The sequence below is a fragment of the Gadus macrocephalus genome, chromosome 22 (genome assembly GCF_031168955.1).
Source record: "Gadus macrocephalus chromosome 22, ASM3116895v1".
In the NCBI taxonomy this organism is placed as follows: Eukaryota; Metazoa; Chordata; class Actinopteri; order Gadiformes; family Gadidae; genus Gadus; species Gadus macrocephalus.
Window position 1 is genome coordinate 5,406,116 of NC_082403.1, and position 22,539 is coordinate 5,428,654.

General features: G+C 44.1%; 1 protein-coding gene across 3 annotated transcripts in view; it reads left to right on the forward strand.

Moving 5' to 3' along the window:
• The window catches only part of dtnbp1b (dystrobrevin binding protein 1b), a 46,776-nt gene that overhangs the window by 18,761 nt on the left and 5,476 nt on the right, over window positions 1–22,539 (forward strand). For all 3 annotated transcript variants that reach the window (XM_060043229.1, XM_060043228.1, XM_060043227.1), the window contains exon 2: window positions 20,779–20,940. In XM_060043229.1, the coding sequence (XP_059899212.1) occupies window positions 20,779–20,940 (162 nt within the window). The remainder of the gene's footprint in view (window positions 1–20,778; window positions 20,941–22,539) is intronic.

Below are 22,539 nucleotides of genomic sequence, written 5' to 3' on the forward strand. Positions count from 1 at the left end.
TATTTTTAGAGCTAGCTTTTTCTTTAGCCAGAGTGGAATAATCCCTTGGTGATGATGTCTTCAAGAGCATGAGTCAACTCTCTTTCAAGGTTTCCACCAAGTGTGCACACACACACAAACACACACACGCGCGCGCGCGCACACACACACACACGCGCACACACACACTTATACAAACACATGCTGCACACACACAAACACGCAGGCACACACATGCACTGTGCATGCATCATTTAAATTAAGAACCATAAAGGTCCATTTATCAAAGCCAATCTGTCACATTCACAAGAAGCAATACATTACTGTGTGCATTTCACAGGTAGGAACATCGCGATGATTTATATCTAAATCGACCTATAATCAGCACATACTTCTAAAGAAGATGAATCACATCTATAGGTCATGTACTGCCGAGTGTTTAACACTCTTTATTATTCTGACATGTTTATCATGTTTATTCGAGGATGTGGAGTGGTGTTTCAGTAGTCCATTGTGACCAGTCCATTAGCAATACAAATAAATGCTACACTGGATTACGACACAAATAATCGATAGCCGCAGACTTTAACGTGGCGATGGTAAAGTCACCTGTAACAACTTACTCAACTAGATATTCGCTCTTTACCAACATAGATTGTAATGTTGAACTTTGCAGGGCGGAGAATATCTGGTATTGCATCTTGCTATGCACCATATTTTCTTACAGTCACTCAGCGACTCCGCTCTGTGCTGCCCCTTTCCAGTGCGTTGAAAGGGCCGGAGAACGGTGGTCGGGGCTGTATGTGCGGAGGGGGAGGAGGCCAAGAAAAGAACTGAAACCAAGAGAGCCAGCTGTCATCACAGCTACACCATACGAACTGTAGTCCTGCCGGGCTTCATCTATGCAGAACCATTTATAATTTAGACGCCCTCACGAAGACTAATATATATACTGCATATATATACATATTAGAGGCTAAATATCGATACAGATATATCGTCACCCATCTTCGTGCTACACGATAATCGATGCACTGGCGCAAAATATCGATATATTTTTGTATTTTAAAAAAATACGACTTTTTTTCATCAGAATTGCTTTTGCATTTTTATGCTTTGTTCCTGTGGAGTGGAATGAAATGTTCATAAGAGTCCACAGAAATCGAATACTTCCTTGTAAACGAGCATTACAAGCCAATGAGGCGCTAACTATCAAAACGGGGCATGTATACTTTGATTGACAGCTACACCAGCAGACAGCAAGTGTCGGGGACGGGCCTTCGATATCCTAATAGCCGATGAAGAGACCTTTCTGACGATATCCAGCATGTCAAACAACTGAGATCACAAATGCGCGAGGGGTGTGCGTAACGTAGCAGGCTCGTCGCTAGAGTGCGAGCGCGGAGCAGGTGGTTGACTTGCATGTGTGTGGTTTTATGAACAATTTGAATGATGGCTAAACGCCCGGAGAAGAAAGGAGGGGGAGGGAGGGAGGGAATCATGTAAATAGTTTTTTTTTGTTTGTTTGTACATAGTTATTTATAGTATTTTTACTATTTCAGTTTTGGTGTTTTATACCATTGCAGTTTACACTCTTTAAGTGAAACTAATTTCCAAAACACTTTGTTTGAGCTTTTTTTGTCTCATTACATATCAGAATATCTGGTATGCTATCTAAATGGTTTACAAGAAAGCCCAAAGGGTAGCCTTTCATTTGAGACCAAGATTATGCTTCTAAATGTTTGGGTTCATGTGTAGTAAACCTTTCGTTTAGTATGCATTTTGGGTTGCCAAGGGTCTTTTTTGGAGACTCCAAAAGGACCCTGACCAAAACGAATGGACATATCATTACATAAAAGGAGCTTAAGACTTCATCTTTTATGCTTTGTTGATCTGCTTTTACACACAGCATCACAAGACCTAGGGCTAGGGCTCAGTGTTTCCAAGGGGTATGGAGTTACCCAGGGTACTACAATCAGCTTGGTTTTAGAGGTGTGTGTAACCGTCTGGAAGGAAAAACAATATTGTAGCCTTCCCAGCACTGTGTCAGTACATGATTCAGTTATTTTTATACTGTCATACAATTCTACAGGTTCTCAGCTTTCCAAAGAGACCAAGCATGTGATAGGTCATACTATGAAGGAGCAGTGCTCTCTAGAGTAGGCGCAGTGCAAAACCTAAAAAATGCAGAATGCCGAAGACTAAGCACTTGACCTTTTCAGTCACTTTCTATTCATTGTTGGGCAATGGGCAATGGGCATATATCATGATGTATCTTTATAGGATTGTCTAATCATGGATGGATTATTGCAGAATCACTGTATCGCAATATTATCCGTAACGCGGGCCATTTATCACGTATCATATCGTGAGGTACCCCGTGATTCCCACCCCTGATATAAATATTTATATAAATATATATTCCAAGCGAAATGTTTTAATAAGCGTCCACAGGTATTAACAGCAGCTCTCAAGCAAATCTGTTTAAATCCTGGACCAATGCATTAACCGAACCCGGAGAGGACATCAAAATATAGCCTTTGTGATTCTAATCACGAACCACTTAAGAGTCCCCGTCCTCCGTGGCTGGAGCCTCAGAGTGGTCTGTACACCGGGAGCCGACCCACACTCAGGAGGGTGGTGTAGAGGGCGGCGGATGCTAACTGACGGATGGAGAGGTGGGCGCGGCCAGCACAGAGAGTCAGCTTTCAAGGTGGTCTGGAGCCAAGAGCACACACGCAGTCGTCCACGTATGCACGCACATGCACACGCAAATACAGTTTCACATACACAGACTAGGGATCGACCGATATATCGGTCGGCCGATATTATCGGCCGGTATTCGCGGTTTTTACGTGTATCGGTATCGGCCGATACGCGGCAGATTTTCGCCGATTTCTTTTTATTTTTATTTTTTTTTTACTTGTTCTACCTCACCTGTTTTTAATATTTGTTAAATATTGTTCATCTACTTGTTCTTACTTGTTCTACTTCACCTGTTTTTACTATTTGTTAAATATAGTTTTTTATATTGAAGTTCAATAAATGTTCCTTTAAAAAAATAAATAAAAAAATAAATCGGCTATCGGCGAAAAATCGGTATCGGCGTATCGGCGTATCGGCTAAGGCTGATGAAAAAATATCTGTATTGTATCGGCCCTAAAAAAATCGGTATCGGTCGATCCCTAACACAGACACACACACACACACACATGAATACAATATGCACACACAAACACACTTTTCAGCAGTTCTGCAGACCATGGAAGGAGAAACCAGGGTAAAAAAGATCAAGGCAGACGGACAAAGGGATACGTTTCTCACTACTGTCTTTGTTTCACTGAGCTAATTGGCTGACTTTGACAGTTTGACCTAACTCCAAGGAAGCACTCGGTTATATGACTGACTATATACACGTATATATATATATATATATATATATATATATATATATATATATATATATATATATATATATATATATTAGGGCTGTCAAGCGATTTAATCAAGATTATTCGCATTAATGTCATAGTTAACTCACGATTAATTTATTCTTTTTTCTATGCTAAATATCGCTTGATTTCTTTGTCCCATTAATTGTTCTTATTTTAATGCTCTTATCAACATGGAGAAGTGCATCGGCTTGCCTTGTGCAAATGTTTTTTTATTGATAACATTGGCATATACTGATCAAAGCAGGAAGATACAAAAAAAAGCCTATAGTGCAATTAAACGATGAACATACAAACATACTGCCTTGAACATAGCAGTCAGGCTACTGCTTCTTTGTTTTGAGCCCAAAAAAAAAGAAAAAAATCTTTTTTAAATATGAATTTGCGTTAATCGCGCGATAAAAAAATTAACGCCGTTAAAATTGGTTTGCGTTAGCGGCGTTAATAACGCGTTTGACTGACAGCCCTAATATATATATCTATATATACACACTCACACACGGCTGCTTCCATGTTTGTACATACATAAATACATACACACTCATTCATCATAGCTTATCGCAAAGTATACCCACCAAAATTAAAATCATCTTCAATATCATGCCCCTGCTTCCTCTTCGCCGTCTCCGACTACCACAGACACACACACTAAAACACACACACACACACACCAACGCAAGCACCTCGATGTACACTCATACACACACACGGGCAAAGAGAAGGACACATACGCAAACAATCTGTTTGCTATTGATCCGAGAAAAGGTCAGTGTGAAAGTGATTGGAAACGTGTCAGACATGTGAATGTCATGCTTTAGGAGTCTACTCTAGGGCCCGACCGATTTATCGGCCTGCCGATTTAATCGGCCGATTATAGCCTTTTTGAAAATAATCGGCATCGGCCAAAAAGACGCCGATTACAACCGATTTTTTTTTTTTTTTTTTTTTTTTTTTTTTTTTTTTTTTTTTTTTTTTTTTATAAATGGTATTGCGATTAGTATCCTGCAGATTGCGCTCCTACTCGCCTTGCTAACTAACAACTTTAGCTGGAGTAAAAAAGAGGAGATTGAATTTTACCGTACAAGATGAAAGCACGCTCGCTCAGGCAGCTGCGCGCTCACCTCACCAATGTACACAAGACGCGTTGTTTGAGCATGTTGTGCCTGTTTTTCTTTAGGTCCCAGGCCATGTTAATTTTTTATACTGTAGACTCTAACGGTGAGACCATACTGCTCAGCACGCACGTGTTAGTCACTGCTCACGAGCGCAGCACATTGGGAGTTAGTTATTTATTTTACGTTTTACATTGCACTCATTTTTTACTGTAAATGTATTCTAAAACACTCAAAGATTCTGCATTCAATTCACATATTCGTCAAAAGTGTTTAAAGTATATTTAAGGTATCAAAAACTACGTTTTATATGTTTTTTTTTTGTTTTTTTGTTTTTTTGTTTTGTTTTTTATCGGCCGATTAAATCGTAATTTTTCTCTGAAAATAATCGGCATCGGCACTCAAAAATCAATATCGGTCGGGCCCTAGTCTACTCCATAAATCAAGTAGGACGGCTATAGGTCGTTGCCATGGAACTTCAAACCATTTCCCTAAAAGAACTTCCCCAGAAAATGAAGTTACATTGGTGCCGAAAGGTGGCATGCGTCAAAGGCAATGGCTTCACTTGATTATTCACAATCATGTATTTTCATACATGGATCAACAATAGAGAAAATGCAATCCTGTGTTTACAAGTATTTACAGTAATGTCTTTGCAAGTATTTGCAGTCATTTAAAAGTACGTAGAGTCATGCCAGGATGCTGGACCCCTGCAATGAATAAATGTTCAAAACGTACGTCAATAAATGTATAACTCAGGTTATCAAGAGGTAAAATACACTCCGGATGCCATTCCAAATTCAGTTTCTACCTTTCCTTCAGTCCCAGTGGGTAAAGAGCCCGGCAGCACCTCGGAGTGGGCAAACGTCTAGGTCTCCTGTAGTTATCAGGCGAGTTCCATCTCCTCTCCTTTCTTTAGGGGGCAGCATTAGCACAATGCTCAACAGGCAGATGTCTTTGTAAGCGCGATACATTGACCACTATAAATAATTAAGGCGCAGCTCCCAGGCAGCCCCTCAAACAGGAGGCAGACCCTAGCCTGGGCAGTTATTGTGGTTGTTGTGATTGTTGTTATGAAACGCGAGACACATCGGTAATGATGTTTCCCTCTCAACACATGAGTACTTTTTGAATTATTAATGTAACGTTGATTAGCAAACCATGTCATGTTTTCTGAAGGCTGTGGATTCAGAAGACGGTCAAAAGAGAAATAAAAGGCGCAGCCTGCGCGGTCTTTATTAAATCATCACGATCGCAACTTCTCTCTCTCTTAGTTCCTGTTCTCATGATTATCGTCACCAACCGTTATTTTACAGAGAAAGTGAAATAATAACAAACTTTTACTTACCACCACGCCCTGAGGCAACAGCCTCCTGTGGGAGAGGCCCGGGATGATAACCGAATTGGAATAAAAACTGACGGGTCGGACAAAGAAAACCCCCCAAAAAGTCAGCGGAACCATATGAGGCCACACATCACTTGAGCTAGCCAGTCGTAGACGGCACACAGACAATGTGGCATCAAACGGTGAGACAACAAACCCTATTACAGAATCAGGGATGACATGACAGCATCTCCTCCCTCCTTCTGTTCTGATCTGCCTCGCCCTCTCTCCCTCTCTAGCCCTTTCTTCCTTAAAAGCATAAGTAACACAGCTAAAACTGATACTGCTGGTAACCAGATAACTAGGGCGGGTGCTCATTCACCAACAGTATTACATTCTCAGAGAGTTGACATCTGCTCTCTGTCGCCGTCTCTCTCTCTCTCCCATTCTGCCCTCATGTCACGCTTCCTCGCTCGCTCACTCTCTCTCTCTCTCGCTTCCCTTTTCTTTCCCGTCAATCGATCCCCTATTTTATCTTTAGGTCTCTCTCTCTCACTCTCTCTCTCACTCTCTCTCTCTCTCTCTCTCTCTCTACATATCTAGGACATAGGACACTACCCACAACACGTAGCTGATCAACACGCACACGCATTCACACATCTGCTTATGTTGAGCATGACGCACGGTGCCGGCAACCGCGTCTCGTCATGAGACATAGCGATCGCAAACGACAAAACCTTTCAGTTACTTGCATGTAAACATCCTTGCAATCGGATGTTTGGTACCAGCCGATATGCTCCATAACCCATTCGCTGCCGTTAACCCATACATTGTGCATGACACAAACAGACACTGACAGTCACACCCACTTCCTGGGTCCCCAAACATTTTGAACCCCGGGCAACACAAGCACCTGGAAATGCAACACTTCATTGCCTGATTGGGATGCAGGAATATGACTGTTTGTAATGGGGGGGGGGGGGGGGAGACGTTATTTGAACTATGTTTAATTATTACAGTATTTTGCATTTTGCAACAGTGAAGTTCATAATCAACATTTCAACTGTTAAGATGTGTAATGAAGTGTATGGTCGAATATCATTTCATTGTTAAATATAAATGTATTATGGTACATGAGTCTGTGAACCCCTATGGTAGTTGGTAGCTACCAATTTAGTTAATTGGTTGGCTTTATTTAAGCCCGGTATTTTCTGCTTTCGAGGAGGGTTGGGGGAGGCAGATGCCGCTTTCACACCAAAAAGAACCGAGAGCCAGTTCCGGGCTGGTGCTAGGGCCAGTTCCAAACTGGTTCCAGCCTTACCCCAGTTAAGAACCGGTTGGTTTCACACCGGCGAGAGCCAGCCACGGAGCCGGCGAGAGCAACGTCATGACGTCACTGCAAACGTTTGCTTACGTCTCCGCTTTACCAGCAACCCTCGCAGTTTCAAACAACAAGAACAATGGTGGAACTTTTTCTGGACCTCGGCAGAAGACCAAAATCCAAGGAGACAGGTTGTCTCCTCCACGGTCCACTGTGATTTTGTCTTAGCGTCCATCGTTCACTTCGGTGATTTAAAAATGCCGCCCTTCGTTGGTCTTCCTGGGATAACCCCGCCCCCTGCCCCCTGCGTAAAAGCGGTTCTCGTTCTAGCCCAGCTCTAAAGTGGGGCCAGAGTTGAACCGGTTTTTAGGGGCCGGAGCCGGTTCTTTGGCGGCGTGAAACCAAAGCCCTGGCCCTAGCTCCGAACTGGCCCGGAACCGGCCCCGATTTTGCGGCGGTGTGAAAGGGGCAAGAGTGAGACGGCTTGCTGTGAGGCTAGTACATGTACTTTGATTCTCTTGTAATTTGAACTTTGCTAGTGAGCATCCCTCTGGTTAATTTTTGGTTTGTTTTAGGGATGCAAACAATTAATCGATTATCGATTAATTGTCGATAAGAGATTACTCGATTAAAATAAATTACTTGCAATTAATCGCGTTTTTAACCCGTAATTCCCCACCCGTCCACGTGAGGGCGCGCTTGACGCCAGACGTACTTGACGCACACGCGGGAACACAAGCGGGAACACAAGCGAAGCAGCACAAGACAAACGAAAAGCGGGACAGTGACACGATGAAGATGGCAAAACGGAGTGCAGTATGGAGCCACTTTAAGTTGGTTAATGACGACAAAGACGCCAAATGCACAATATGTGGAAGTATTTTAAAGTACAACAACTAAACAACATCGTTGAATTACCACCTAAATGTGTCGCTGCTCCTTTACTTTGAAAGGAGTCAGCTGAGGTGGTTCGGGCATCTGGCAAGGATGCCCACTGGGCGCCTCCCTTGGGAGGTGTTTCAGGCACGTCCAGTGGGGAGGAGACCTCGGGGAAGACCCAGGACAAGTTGGAGAGATTATATCTCAACACTGGCCTGGGAACGCCTCGGATCCCCCCGTCAGAGCTGGTCAATGTGGCCCGGGAAAGGGAAGTCTGGGGCCCCCTGCTTGAGCTGCTCCCCCCGCGACCCGACCCCGGATAAGCGGATGACGATGAGATGAGATGTGTCACATTCAGAAGGAAATTCAGCTTCTCAGAAGAATTGCCGCTTATCAATTAATCGATCATCGATCGATAAGATGAAACAACTATCGATTAATGAATTACTCGATAATTTGCATCCCTAGTTTGTTTATGATACTATTTTGTTTGGCTTTGCCATTTCACTTTTTCAAGCACGGTAAATAAATCAGTTTTTCCACGTAAACCTATGCTGCTGGCTGAATTCTTGTGGCCTACTCAAGGACTTCATTGCGTCCTAACCGCTACATCCCGAAGTGGAGGTGAGTCGGGAGGCTCATTTTCACAGGGCTCCTTAACCATCAATACCTTATTAAGCACTTGCTTGTGTAAAATATTAGCTGGTTCTGTGTACCTTCTCTGGCCATGACCCCTAGTGTGGTCATAGGTCAATAAGAGCCAGCAACACTTAGGGTGCTATCTTAACGGTCTGAAACGCAAGTGAGAAGCGCAAACGGGAGTAGCTTTGTGGGCGGGTCTCTGCCGCTGTTGCTATTATACCGGCAGATAAATGACTCTTGCGCCCGGCGCAAATCTAAAAAGGGTTGCCCCAAAGTAGCCTAACCATATCGTGCAATAAACCACTCAGAGTGCCATCTCCCATCCCCTTTAAGAACCATGAGCGCATTTTGAACCTGACGAGTTGATAGTTTGACAGCGCGTTTGCAGTCTCCGATGAGACAGATGCATGTCAACTTATATAGTCCATTTATTTAAGTTGTCAACGGCATTACCATACAGCTTCGCCACATCAACAGGAAAACGCGGCACACGCAAAGTACTTCCATGGAATCAGCCGTTCAAAGCCAGTCAGTCTGCATGAATCGTATGACAACTGGATGGCAGTGGATGCGGACAAGGAATACACCCCAGGGGGGAACATGAGAGACCCAGTTCGCCGCATAATAGTAGCCTGGGTGCTTTAAGCGTGGAACAAGCTGGATACGGAGCGGGTGAAAAAACCCTTAAAAGTGTGTGCGTGTTTGTGTGTCATCCTGTTCGAGCCTGCGTGAGAGACATTAGCTGTTACGTCTTTCTGACCAATCGCAGTTCAAGGCCGACCTGGGCTGTATCACTTCTGAAGGGGGCGCTCAGTTACTCCCCCTCTAGACAAAATCGAATTGGTTGCGACGTTGACAGATTGTATGTGTTGCGTTGAGTGAGTGAGAGGTTGCGGTTGCACAGTTCAGGCTGCCGGATGGCGAAGCAAGGAACTTTTATAAACGCAATATTGTTATCCCGCAGTATTCAGCCCGGTGGCCCCGAAACGTTAACGGCCCACATTTTCTCCCGACTCTCCCGATTAGCACTAGCCAGGCTCGGCCCGCCTAAGTACTTCCGCTCAATTTGAATTTCCCTTCATAAATGAAATGAAGTACGAGAGTCTGGTAGGAGCAGGCTAGATTAGCACTGTGTGTGTGTGTGTGTGTGTGTGTGTGTGTGTGTGTGTGTGTGTGTGTGTGTGTGTGTGTGTGTGTGTGTGTGTGTGTGTGTGTGTGTGTGTGTTGGCATGCGTGCAGGCGTTATTCAATTTCCTGGTAAACATGTACGGTAATTCATTCGTACTGGTTTCAGTGATAGATTTGATATTATTTCCCATCTTTGCTGAGCAGTTTTGTTCGAATGTTCAATGATTGAAACAAATAAAAACCTGGGCTATTGAAGTTTTACAGTACCACTGTCATGCACCTACCCGATGTCAAGTGGACCGGGTTGAATTCACTGCGGGTCTCTCTTCTTATATCCATCTTATCAGATTTTTTCAAACCTCCGGCTCCATGGTTAAACATGAGGTACGATAGGTTGTTCTCAAGATGGAATAGATGGCACTTTTATTTTGAAAATAAATATGGTTGTGTGTTTGAATACGTGATGTGAACATTGAGGGGCCAAGGGCCCAACATGGAGGCTAAAAGTCAGCTTTTACTCCAAAAATAAGATTGAAGAAAGACGGCTCACCATGTGTCTGAGAAGCGATTAAAGCAGTATTAGGACAGACCCGAGCTGGGCTTCTGACCCGAGCCTGCTCAGTGAAGCCATGGAATCGAGCCAGTCTTAATTTCTCAGTTTCTAATCTGACCTCGAGCATTAAGGGCGAATAATTAATCAGCAGCACCCTTGCTAGGTTCTACTGCAGATGTGGACCCACAAGTGGTGAGCATCTACCTCGACGTAGATACACCGATGGGAAATAAGACATTATAAAAAGAGAATTGGAGAGAGAAAATTAAGAATGAGGTGATAAAGTCATCTCTTCATTGAATCCTCCTAGGACATCTTCTTCTCAACACCCAATTGGAGGAACAAACCACGCCACAAAACAGTGAACTAACACGCAGTTGTATTTATTAGAAAAGTATAATATGAAAATACGCCAAGGCTTATGAATAGCTTATGTTGTGTGAGCACACACAATATAAGATAATACATACAAAGGGACATACAAATGAGCCAATGACGTTCCAGCCTCAACTATACTCGTACATCAGCCGGGACGACTCTGTTGAAAACAACAGGGAGGAGGTGTAATATAACAATTAAATGGTGGATTTATGTTTGTGTAAAAAAAAACAATGTGCTTGGGTAACACGGACAGTCGGTATCCCGAGAGCTGCAGAATGTGGTAGGCCTATATTTCATCCCTTTTCCCAAGCCACAACGGGACAAGAAACAGTTTGTAATGTGGATCAGACTGTGGCAGGCCAGAATACCAACTGAATCTAAGCTTGTTACCTTCTGTATGTATTTTAAAGTTTTGAATACCCCTCCGTAACGTAATGTCGTCCCTTACGATTGATCCTGGAAGAAATTAAATCCTTTTTTTCGCCCATAATTTCTCCAAAACCTGCTTTGATAGTCACCTGGGGCCTCATTACAGAAAAAATCCTAACTTCTCATCCTAACTTAAATTAGGGACTCAAAGATAGGAAAAATCCTAATTTCCTATTACAGAAGCAGTCCCTAACCTGTTGGCCGTTTCCTATCATATTTTTGGCATCCTATTTTATCTTAATTTAGGTAATCCCAACTGTTCTTTCAATACGATTTTTCGATCGGCAATCGTCAGGTTATGTCTGTTTCTGCACTCAGAGTGTGCGTGAGATTGATAGAATGAGTTACTTTCAACGTTAACAGAGACTGTTGAGGATCTTTGTTAATGACGGCAGTAGCACTAGTGCTACGGTCATGGCGGGTATTGGTACAGAGAACAAGAAGAGGTAGTAATAAAGTAGTACAATTAAATGTCTTTGCAGGCGATAAAATGAAATTAAAATACAAATGTAACAAATCATTATGCGCAGTGTTTCCCACACATTGACGAGACTATGGCGCCCCGCCATAGTCTAATTTCGGCCGCCATAGTCTCTGCGTGCACATGAATTATTATTATTATTATTTTTTTTTTTTGCTCAGACGAAGTTCGTGTCGCTCTCATTGGGATTGCATGAGAGCACGAAGTTCGGCTGTCTGCCTGCGACTGACAGCCGACTGACAACCCCCCCCCCCCCCCCCCCCCCGGACATGCACGCCCCCCCCCCAATAGTCTCCAAAATTTCTGTGGGAAACACTGATTATGCGGTCTCGTAGCCTTTTAGCCATCACATTTCTGTTGTGATGTTCCTCGTCTTCATTGTCATACAGACATACTAGCAGTGCTGCTACCATTTTCTTCTGTTATTGACAATTATTTTGAACTTAGGACAGGGTGTATGGCCACCCAACTTAGGGATCCTAACTTAAGATATTCCTAACTTAGGATAGTTCTGTAATGGCTAAATTCCTATCTTAAGGTAGGATAGGATTTCTTCCTAAGTTAAATTAGGAAACCTCCTTCTGTAATATCAAAAACCCTAAATGCCTTCCTATCTCAAGATAGGATAGGGTTTCAGAGTTAGACATTTCTATAATGAGGCCCCTGGGGCCGTAGGTCGACCGGGCTGCTCTGATTGGCCAGCCAGGGGTGGCGTGTGTAGTGTGTATTATGGAAGGCAAAAATGGAAAGGTGTACATTGACAGTTCCCACGCCGACTTCTTTCTTTTCACACCGAGATGCACAGAAAGGCTCATATTACCGTAGCGCGGGGACGTTGGAAGTAGGGGTGAAGATAGGGAAAAGAACACAAAAGCTCTTTGCTTTTGTGTTTTTTTCCTATAGGAAAATGGGAAAATAGAAGAATGAAGGCACATCTTGCGATTGTATCGTTTTTCTGTTTCAGTGAATAGATTTGCCTGGAGGGGTGGCGTGTGTAGTGTGTATTATGGAAGGCAGAAATGGAAAGGTGTACATTGACTGTTCCCACGCTGACTTCTTTCTTGTGGGGGTGCGGGGGGTGCGGTGTGGGGGTGCGGCCGCACCCCCACACCCCCGCACCCCCACTTCCAACGTCTCCGCACCCCCACACTTTGCCCTGTGCTCCCGCGATTGCTCTCTAAACGGTCTCAAAGCCTATGTCCTCTCTTTCCCATCTCCTGCTGCCTCATATCAACTTGACATAACACCAATTTATTATATAGGCAGACCCGCCGCATTTCTTCACCGTGCCCAGGACAAGATTACGTTTATATTGCCCCGTCTTCCCATGCGCACTTCGGTAGAGTCAGAGTGCTGGGGGTCGGGGCGCACTAATGAGCATTAACTAGAGGTTATCATTAGAAATCCAATCAAAACTTAACTGTATGATTTACAAAAATAAAATAAATGTTGTATTGGAAAACAGAGTTTTTGTGTGACGTTGTTTTAACTAAAGCCAAGGGACATAATAACTGGTTAATGCGCACACATTGTTTTTGTTTGTGCCGCTCTCTCTCTCCTTCCCTGGGCTCAAGCTCTTTTTTCAATTGATCCCAATGAACTTTTATTTGTGTCGTTTGATTTCTTACTACGGTCTACGGATCGGATAGTTACACGCAAGCACGCGCGCACGCACGCACGCACACGCACACACACACACACACACACACACATCCAGACAAAGCATCATGGAAAGCATGTCTCCGTCCGTTTGGTAAGACTAGTAGCCTATATTATTATCAAAAAGCCTACAAGAAAACGGTCAAGTGAAATTGTGCTTTTTTCCCTCTACACTCTGACATAAATTGATTGATAGGTTGAACAGAACAGGACACATAAGCCACGCATAAAAAACACGATCGACAAAACAGGACGGGTCACTGTGAGCTGCTTTGTGTGAGCGATCAATTGGGGGGCGTGGCTTTATCATAAGGAAACCTAGGCTTCCTGGCAAATCAGGGGAACGCGCAGCACATGGCTAATTTGAATAATGTTATGAATGACAGTAGAGAATCACATGGCTAATTTGAGTAAAAGTTTCTTTATTGTCAAATTCATTTTTATGTTAATATAAATTAAGTAAAATAAGTAAGCAATAACTCAATAAGTAGGCTAATATTTACAATGCTTTTAAGAACAAGGTTTAAGAACATTTTAAGGGCATTTTGACATTACAATAAGAACAAAAGGAGTGGGGTTTAAGAGCGGGGACTCTCCGGATTTGGAGGTGGAAAGATTGTTAAAGCTGCGCTGACTGAAGACCTGGCTGCACTGCACACAATTACACATTTTGGATGCCATTGATGTTCCCAAGCTGTTGAGTGTCTTTATTAGAAGGACAACTGAGAGAAGGTCCACATTTGGCAATGTGTGGCCCCTTGACTTAAGGGTGCACTCACACTAGGCCATCTGGCCGTGGCCGTTTTCACACCTAACCGTGCTCAAATCTGCCAGTGTGAGTGTGGCCAGTCTGGCCAGGCCAGGCCAACTTGGCCACTTGGGAGAGGTGTGCTGCTACGGTACGGGCCGCCACGGTACAGATGCTAATGAGCCGACACACGCACGGCTACGCAACCTGAGCTGGATGACGTATTGTCCATGCGACGACCATGGACATTATAAAGGCGACGAGCCTTCTTTCCCATTAAACGGTAAACATGGCGTCAAGCGGTTCAACTGTTGGTCACGTTGGTCCCATAGAGAAGTCGAGTGTCTGTTAGCCATTTGGGCAGACGATGCTATTCAGGCACAGTTGGAGAAGACCCACAAGAATTCCAATGTATTTGGGAGAATCCGCGACCATATGCAAAGTCGAGGACACCACCGAACAATGGCCAAGTGTCTGGACAAATATTATATTATTATGGTCCATGCAGCGTACGCCTCGTGATGACGTGTTACGACGTGATGTACACGGTTGCGACCATATCATAAAGTGCGTTCACATCGCTGGGAATTATGGCAAAAACCTTTTCGCGACGTCGGAAAGTTCGCCTGAACGCCACCTCATGACGCTGTTATGATTCTACTTCCGTTCGGCAACTGGGGCCAAATTTAGTTAACAGAGTTGCCCAGTTGGTGACGTATGGTGACTCATTGTTTACTAGTGATGCGCATGACCATGTCGGACCTCAACGCAAAAGTTTTGAACGGTGAGAAAGTTTGACTCAATATAAAAGAATCAACCATCATATCACATATTTTTTGCCATGTCTACACTTTACTATTGATTGACGTTGTAACCGTCTGTTGCCATCGACTTTGCTCAGTTTTAAAGATTGTGTACTGGTAAACCAGCTGTAGATAAGGGCAAGTGTTGCCCTCCATACAGTGGCAATACTGTATGTGCTTCTCAACAAACAATATATTTCTTGCAGCTTCCATGATCCCCGACAATCAGTCAGAACCTATGTTCCACGCCAAACAGATGGTGGCGGTAATCCTCTTGGTGTGATGTATACCGCTGACGAAGAAGAACTTCTAGATTCCGAGCGGAGCACACATGAACGGTAATACGCGTAAACGTGCGCGTCATCACTGATGAGCCGTCTCGTTATCACCAGGAGAGTGAACGCACCATAGACGGAGCATCGAACGCTACCGCCTACTGGCGCTGACGAGACGCGGGCCGCCATCTTGGAGTGGTCATCCGCTCCACTCAGTGTAATCCGTTTGGCTGGAGCAATGAACTGTCAGTGCATTTAATTAATCTTACCTAACTGAATACCACAGATTTGCATGCAGGTTTTTGCAATACGTGTAGCTCAGTGGCGGCTGGTGGAATTTATTTGAGGGGGGGCTGAACGTTTGAAAATAGTAAAGGCAAAAAAATAACATTTACTTACAAAGACGAATGGGGCATCCTCCCCCACAAGATTTTTTGTGATTTTCACAAACAAACTAAGCATTCTGATGCATTCTGACAAAATAGTAAAGGCAAAAAAATAACATTTACTTACAAAGACGAATGGGGCCAGGGAACTAAGTTTTAAGTTAATTTTTTGCCTTGTAGAAATCAGCAACATTAAGAGATATATGCACAATACACACAATACACGATACATCAACAATAACTTTGAATTACACACAAGGTAACGTTCTCTCTCTCTCTGTGTGTGAGTGAGAGAGAGAGAGATAGAGATAATGGGTGAGTGTGTTACGGCCAAGTAACTGTGTAATTGTGTTGGTAAACGTCACTCATAAATATATCTACAGTCTGCATTAGTATGCATTTAGACAAATACAATGAAATATGAATTCCACAAAATTCATGTAAATGTGCAAACTTTTGTGTGTGGTTGTTGAAGACACACTTAAGGCATGATACCAACATAGGTTTGCAGAGGACTACATACAGTACAATATGCACACTGAAGGCCTGATGCCACCATAGGTTTGCAGAGGACTATATACAGTGTGTACACTGAATAGGTTTGCAAAGGACTATATACAATATGAACACTGAAGGCCTGAAGCAACCATAGGTTTGTAGATAACTATTTACAGTATGTACACTGAATAGGTTTACAGAGGACTATATACAATATGCACACTGAAGGCCTGATGCCACCATGTTTGCAGAGAGCTATATACAGTATGTACTGAATAGCTTTGCAGAGGACTATATACAATATGCAGAATGAAGGCCTGGTCCCACCATAGGTTAACTTTGCAGAGAACTATATACAGTACACTTGAAAGGGGTGGGGGGAGGTTGTGAGGGTCTGCAACCAGTGTCCATCTCAAGGGAAATACATATAGGCTAGTAGAATAAATAGAAGTTTCTTACCTCGAGCATGGCTAGCTTCACAGTTGTTCATATGCACTCTTGCTCGCTTGTGTTTTTTTTAATCCGTTCTGACAGATGTTTCAGGTCTGTCAACCCTGTCTGTGTCCACGAACTATCACTCGCACTTGTTTTAAAAAGTATACAAGGAAAGCAAAAAAATTGCATTGGCATACCCACAGCTAGTTAGCCAAGCCTGAACCAAACTGGAAAAACTTCTCTTGTAGGCTCTATCCTTTTCTCTTGCTTGTTGGGTCATGTTCACTTCTGGCTTTTCTGCTCCGATTTCTTTTACTTGCAATTTTTCTGCAAATGTTCTTCTTTCGAAGGGATTCATAAGCAAAGACTTAACTGAATTTGGGGCTAGCTGAACTCACAGGGAAACAGTGGTAGCAGTACTCAAAGTCGCCATCTTGCTGATCTCTGAGGTAATAGCAAATCCGCGGTTACGCGCAGTGGACGGTGCACTGCGCTTGGGGCTATATCTTGAGCGCCCCAAAGCCATACAATTCGACGACGCTGATTGGCGAAATGATGTACTTTTCTGCCTAGCAACGGGGGAACCATTGGCTAATAATTCAGGCATGTGGGGCTGAGCGAAAAGCGCCCCACGGAAGACATCTACTTCACCAAGATGAACGTTGAACATGTCAGTGAATGAAGATTTAATCATGGGGGATTCTAAAGATATTCTAAAGTAAATGCATTATTCGAATACAATTAAAATAGATTAATTCTCAAAATGAGAAGATTATTAAAAAAAATATATATAAATATATTTAAAAAAGAAAAGATGGCCGGTCGGCGGGAGGGCGGCGCCCCAGCGCCCTCTATAGGCGAGCCGCCACTAGCTATGATAAAGGACACATTAATGTTTGGTATCTTGCATCTCTGACTGTGGCTGCAGCAGCAGTTCATTCTGTCTGGACACTTTGTATTGATATTTTGTATTTGCTATTAACATTCTTTCCTTAAATGATTATGTTACAGTGATTGTTTGTCGCTTTAGAAAAAAGCGTCTGCCAAATATTTAAACAAAAAACGTTTAAACACCTGAAAGTTTTTATATCAGCTAAAACCACCAATCTTTTTCACTGGATTCAGAATAAAACCAAATTCTGTTTTACCCAACAATGTTAGTATTTAAATATTGTTACTTGAATGACTTATTCATGGTTACAATTATACGGTTTTGTCTTATACTTTGCCTAAAATGAGAATGCATCATAATACAAATCTGCTGATGGAATATTTATTTACAGGAAATAATATAGATAAATATAAATACACAAGAAAATGATCAGACCAGAACTAGTGAAATTCAAAAGACAATAAAAAGCAGCCAGGGTTAGGGTTAAAACCCCTGAAAGAGGACTGTTTTGCACAGCTTCTTTCTTGTGCTTCCTTTCTATAGTTGAAGAGAGGCGAGTTTGGCAATGTGGTGTAGCCTTAGCTTATGAAACACCGACACAACCAATGAGAGCAAGTCCGAATGGTGGTTGTCGATGCCAAACTGTGTCTCCTCAACGTGTTCCACAAGCAGAAATATATCCTCTATTCCAATCTCCCCTCGGACGATGTGTAGGACTGTTGACACCTTAGGAGCTTGAGCTTGCATTGTTGAAGCTTGGCGGATCACCCTCTCAGCACCTTATAATAATAATAACAATAATAATACATTATATTTATATAGTGCTTTACACAGTGCTCAAAGACACGACAGAACAGAGAAAATAAGAAAAAAGCAACTTTAATATTAAAAAAACAAGATAATAAAATCAAATAATACATAATACATAATATTATACATAATACACAATGCAATATATAAAAGGATAAGTTTGTTTGACAATATAATATTAACATTTATGAATGCTAGACTTATGATGATACACATACTCTTTGGAGGTGAACCGGGAAGCTGAAGAGGGATGGAATAACACCATCAAGTAGTCTGACAATCTGATCCGTCCTGTCAAAATCAGCCTGCTTAAAATGTTGACTGCAGACAACTGAATAATCACTTGCAGTGAATCCTTCTCTCCTCAAAGCCCCTTCCCACTTCTTCCTCACATCTTTATCTTTGGGAAACCTTCAAAAGTGTCAGATGTAATCTAGGTCAGTGCTTATGGAATATGATTTATCAAGTATCAGTTCATAGCCGGGTGAACACATAGCCTAGTTCAACAGTAATCCCAAGATTACCCCATTCCAGGTGTCAGGTGTGGCAGGGCCTTTTCCTGTTTATCACACATTTTGTCCCACACAGTTCACGAAGGTGGGCTACACAAAAATGGGTTGGAAAGCTAGACTAGCTATACTGTGTATAGCCACTGTCCATCTGATTGCCCCCTACACAATCTGGACTGTGGTCCTAACTTTTATCCCTATTGGCTTTTACAATCTTTATCATCATCATTTATTTATTTAAGTATTTTTTCATTGAATTGACAAGAAATTATATTATGGTCATAATCTTGTTTAGCCTATAGGGCCTTAAAAAAATGGTTTGGTTCCTGTTGGTTGTCAGTTGAGGTCATGGGTAGGTATATTTTTTTTCCTATAGGAAAATAGAAGAAAGAAGGCACATCTTGTGATTGTATAGTTTTTCTGTTTCAGTGAATAGATTTAGCCAGTAGTTTATTGTTGTGCTTCCTTTCCAGTTTGGTGAAATAGTTTGGTTGGCTACAGTGAATTCTATGAGAATTAAAGTTAGGAGATGTTCTGGTAAAGTAACCTCTCTCTGATGTGTTCCCTGTTAATGATTTTCTACTGAATTAATTTTGTTATGTTTGTTAACACAGACACTATTCAAAAATGTATGTTCTGCTTATTTTGTGTCAGAAAAGGCGGAGTTGAAAACCGAAACTAAACTATCGCCTGGCTGGGCTGACTTGAGTTGGAGCAGCCAACTAGCCTAAATTAATAAATATTGTTACTAAATAGAAGTAATGTGTATGTGGTGTGTGATTTTCGTCAGTAGCCTACAGTAGACCTAGATTCTGCGCTCTGAACGCCACTAACTGTTCTGTAATAGGCCTACACTATCGCCGACATGAACCCCCCAGCCGGCTTCTTTTTTGAATTTTTGAATTTTTTTGATTGATAATATTTTCGGCAAACCACACAACAGTTGGGTGGTCACGTGGTTTTAAAAACCAAAACCCACCTCATGTGTATTTGAACCAATGACCGTGCATGCTATGCTGAACGCGCCATGAAAATTAGATAAAACAACAATCGCAATGCAGCGGCAGTTGCAAAAGAAGCAGATGTGATGCTACCTAGTTAGCATCAAGAGATGGAAGGGCTCTCTAAAGAATGAGCGATTTTAAGATCGGGCTTTGAATTTAACCCTGAATTGTTTGCACATCACTAAAACATCTAAATGGTTACTATATAACGTCAGCAAAAATTTCCCTTGGGATGACTAAAGTCATGTCTTCTCTTACCTTCGAACCAAACCCATTACGTGCTGTACATTTGAATGAGGGGATGTCCTGCTACATTCCACGTGACGTAGAGACGATACACCAAAGAAGGCACATCTTGTAGAAAGGCCAAGTTCAGCGGTTCGACTCAAAGGCCTCTGGGCTATAACAGGCCTCCGCTCAGTCCGTTCTGAGAGGGAACAAGCAGCCTGAGACTAGGAAAGGTTTCATAACTGGGGCGTATGTAGTGGGGGCTGATCCTCGTGTGTGTATTCTTGTGTGAATTCAAGAGGTTTCTGTGTGTGTGTTTGTGTGAGTGTGTATTTGAAAGGCTTGTATGTTATCTACCGTTGACTGGTTATTGTATCCCTGACATAATGGGGGCTTGTGTGTATATGTGTGTGTTCATTTGAGAGGCTGTGTGCATGCGTGTGTGTGTGTGTGTGTTCATTTGAGAGGCTTTGTGCATGTGAGTGTGTTGGGGGTTATACAATGAACCATGCATCATTCCAGTTCAGTAAGGATTCACGATGGCCTTAGGGTAGGATGTACACATATTCTTACACACACACACACACACACACACACACACACACACACACACACACACACACACACACACACACACACACACACACACACACACACACACACACACACACACACACACACACACACACACACACACACACACACACACACACACACACCGGACAGGATCTCAACTGAATCGCCCTCTGCCACGATCTACTTTCGTAACCACGACGGCGACGACAAGAACATTAGACGGCAGCAGATCTAATGTCTGTCTCTTGTTCCCCCGTGTGTTCCTGTGCCCCAGTGGAGCTGGACGGGGGGGCGCAGGGCCAGCGGGGGCCCCCTGCGGAGCCGCCCGGCGTGGGGGGCCAGGTGAAGCTGAAGAGGTACAACCTGGAGGACAACTTCCACCACGACATGGAGCAGTACCTCTCCACGGGGTACCTGCAGATCGCCGAGAGGAGAGGTGAGGGGGGCGTGGGGGGGAGGGGTGGAGGTATGGGGGAGGGGGTGGGTGTGGTGGAGGGAGGGGGAAGGGGAGGGGGTATGGGGGAGGGAGAGGGCAGCCTATGGGATGGTGGGGGAGGTGTGTTGGGGGGGAGGGAGAGGGCAGCCTATGGGATGGTGGGGGAGGTGTGTTGGGGGGAGGGAGAGGGCAGCCTATGGGATGGTGGGGGAGGTGTGTTGGGGGGGAGGGAGAGGGCAGCCTACGGGCGGGTGGGGGAGGTGTGTTGGGGGGGAGGGAGAGGGCAGCCTACGGGCGGGTGGGGGAGGTGTGTTGGGGGGGAGGGAGAGGGCAGCCTACGGGCGGGTGGGGGAGGTGTGTTGGGGGGGAGGGAGAGGGCAGCCTACGGGCGGGTGGGGGAGGTGTGTTGGGGGGGAGGGAGAGGGCAGCCTACGGGCGGGTGGGGGAGGTGTGTTGGGGGGGAGGGAGAGGGCAGCCTACGGGCGGGTGGGGGAGGTGTGTTGGGGGGGAGGGAGAGGGCAGCCTACGGGCGGGTGGGGGAGGTGTGTTGGGGGGGAGGGAGAGGTGAGGCGGCAGGTGTGTGGTTATGTAAGGCTTGGGGGGCAGGGGGGGGAGGGGCTTGGAAAGGGCGAGCGAACCCTAACAGCACCTCAATCGGACGACCCCCATGAACCCTCTTCCTCCTCCTCCTCCTCCTCCTCCTCCTCCTCCTCCTCCTAGACCAGAACCTTCCAGAGCGTTCCCTCTCGCCGTCGATGGGTTCCTGTCACGCTTTTAAAAAACGTGCACGCAGCGACCATTACTTTGAAAAGCCCTAATCTCCCAGCTGGGGTAATGGGATGAGCGTGCACAGAGCAGTGTGGTGGTGTGCACGGCGCATTAGCGGCGCTGCCAACGGAACGCCCCCGGTGGGGCAGGGCGGGGCCGGGGGAGTAGGGGGGGGGGGGGGGGGGGGAGGAGAGGGTTCTCCAGCATCTCTTCATCCCTCCTGGAGAGAGAGAGAGAGAGAGAGAGAGAGAGAGAGAGAGAGAGAGAGAGAGAGGAGAGAGAGAGAGAGAGAGAGAGAGAGAGAGGGGGAGGGAGGGAGGGAGGAGAGAGAGAGAGAGAGAGAGAGAGAGAGAGAGAGAGAGAGAGAGAGAGAGAGAGAGAGAGAGAGAGACCTAAAGATAAAATAGGGGATCGATTGACGGGACAGAAAAGGGAAGCGAGAGAGAGAGGGAGTGAGGAAGCGTGACATGAAGGCAGAATAATAATAATAATAATAATACATTTAATTTAGAGGCGCCTTTCAAGACACCCACGGTCACCTTACAGAGCATATAGTCATCATTCAAAACTATGTAAAACAGACTAGGAATAAAAGGAAAACAGAGGTTAAACATGAAGAAGAAGAAGAATTAATAACACTCAAAGACGCCTAAAGTGAAGGGGGGACCTCACTAACCACCACCAATATGTAGCACCCACTTGGGTGGGATGGGAGAATGGGAGAGAGGAAGAGAGATATGGGTGCGGTTTTAATGAATCTTCTTAGAGGACAAATAAAATAAGATAAACCGTAGGACTGAACGTGTAAAAAAAGACTTCCATAATTTTTAT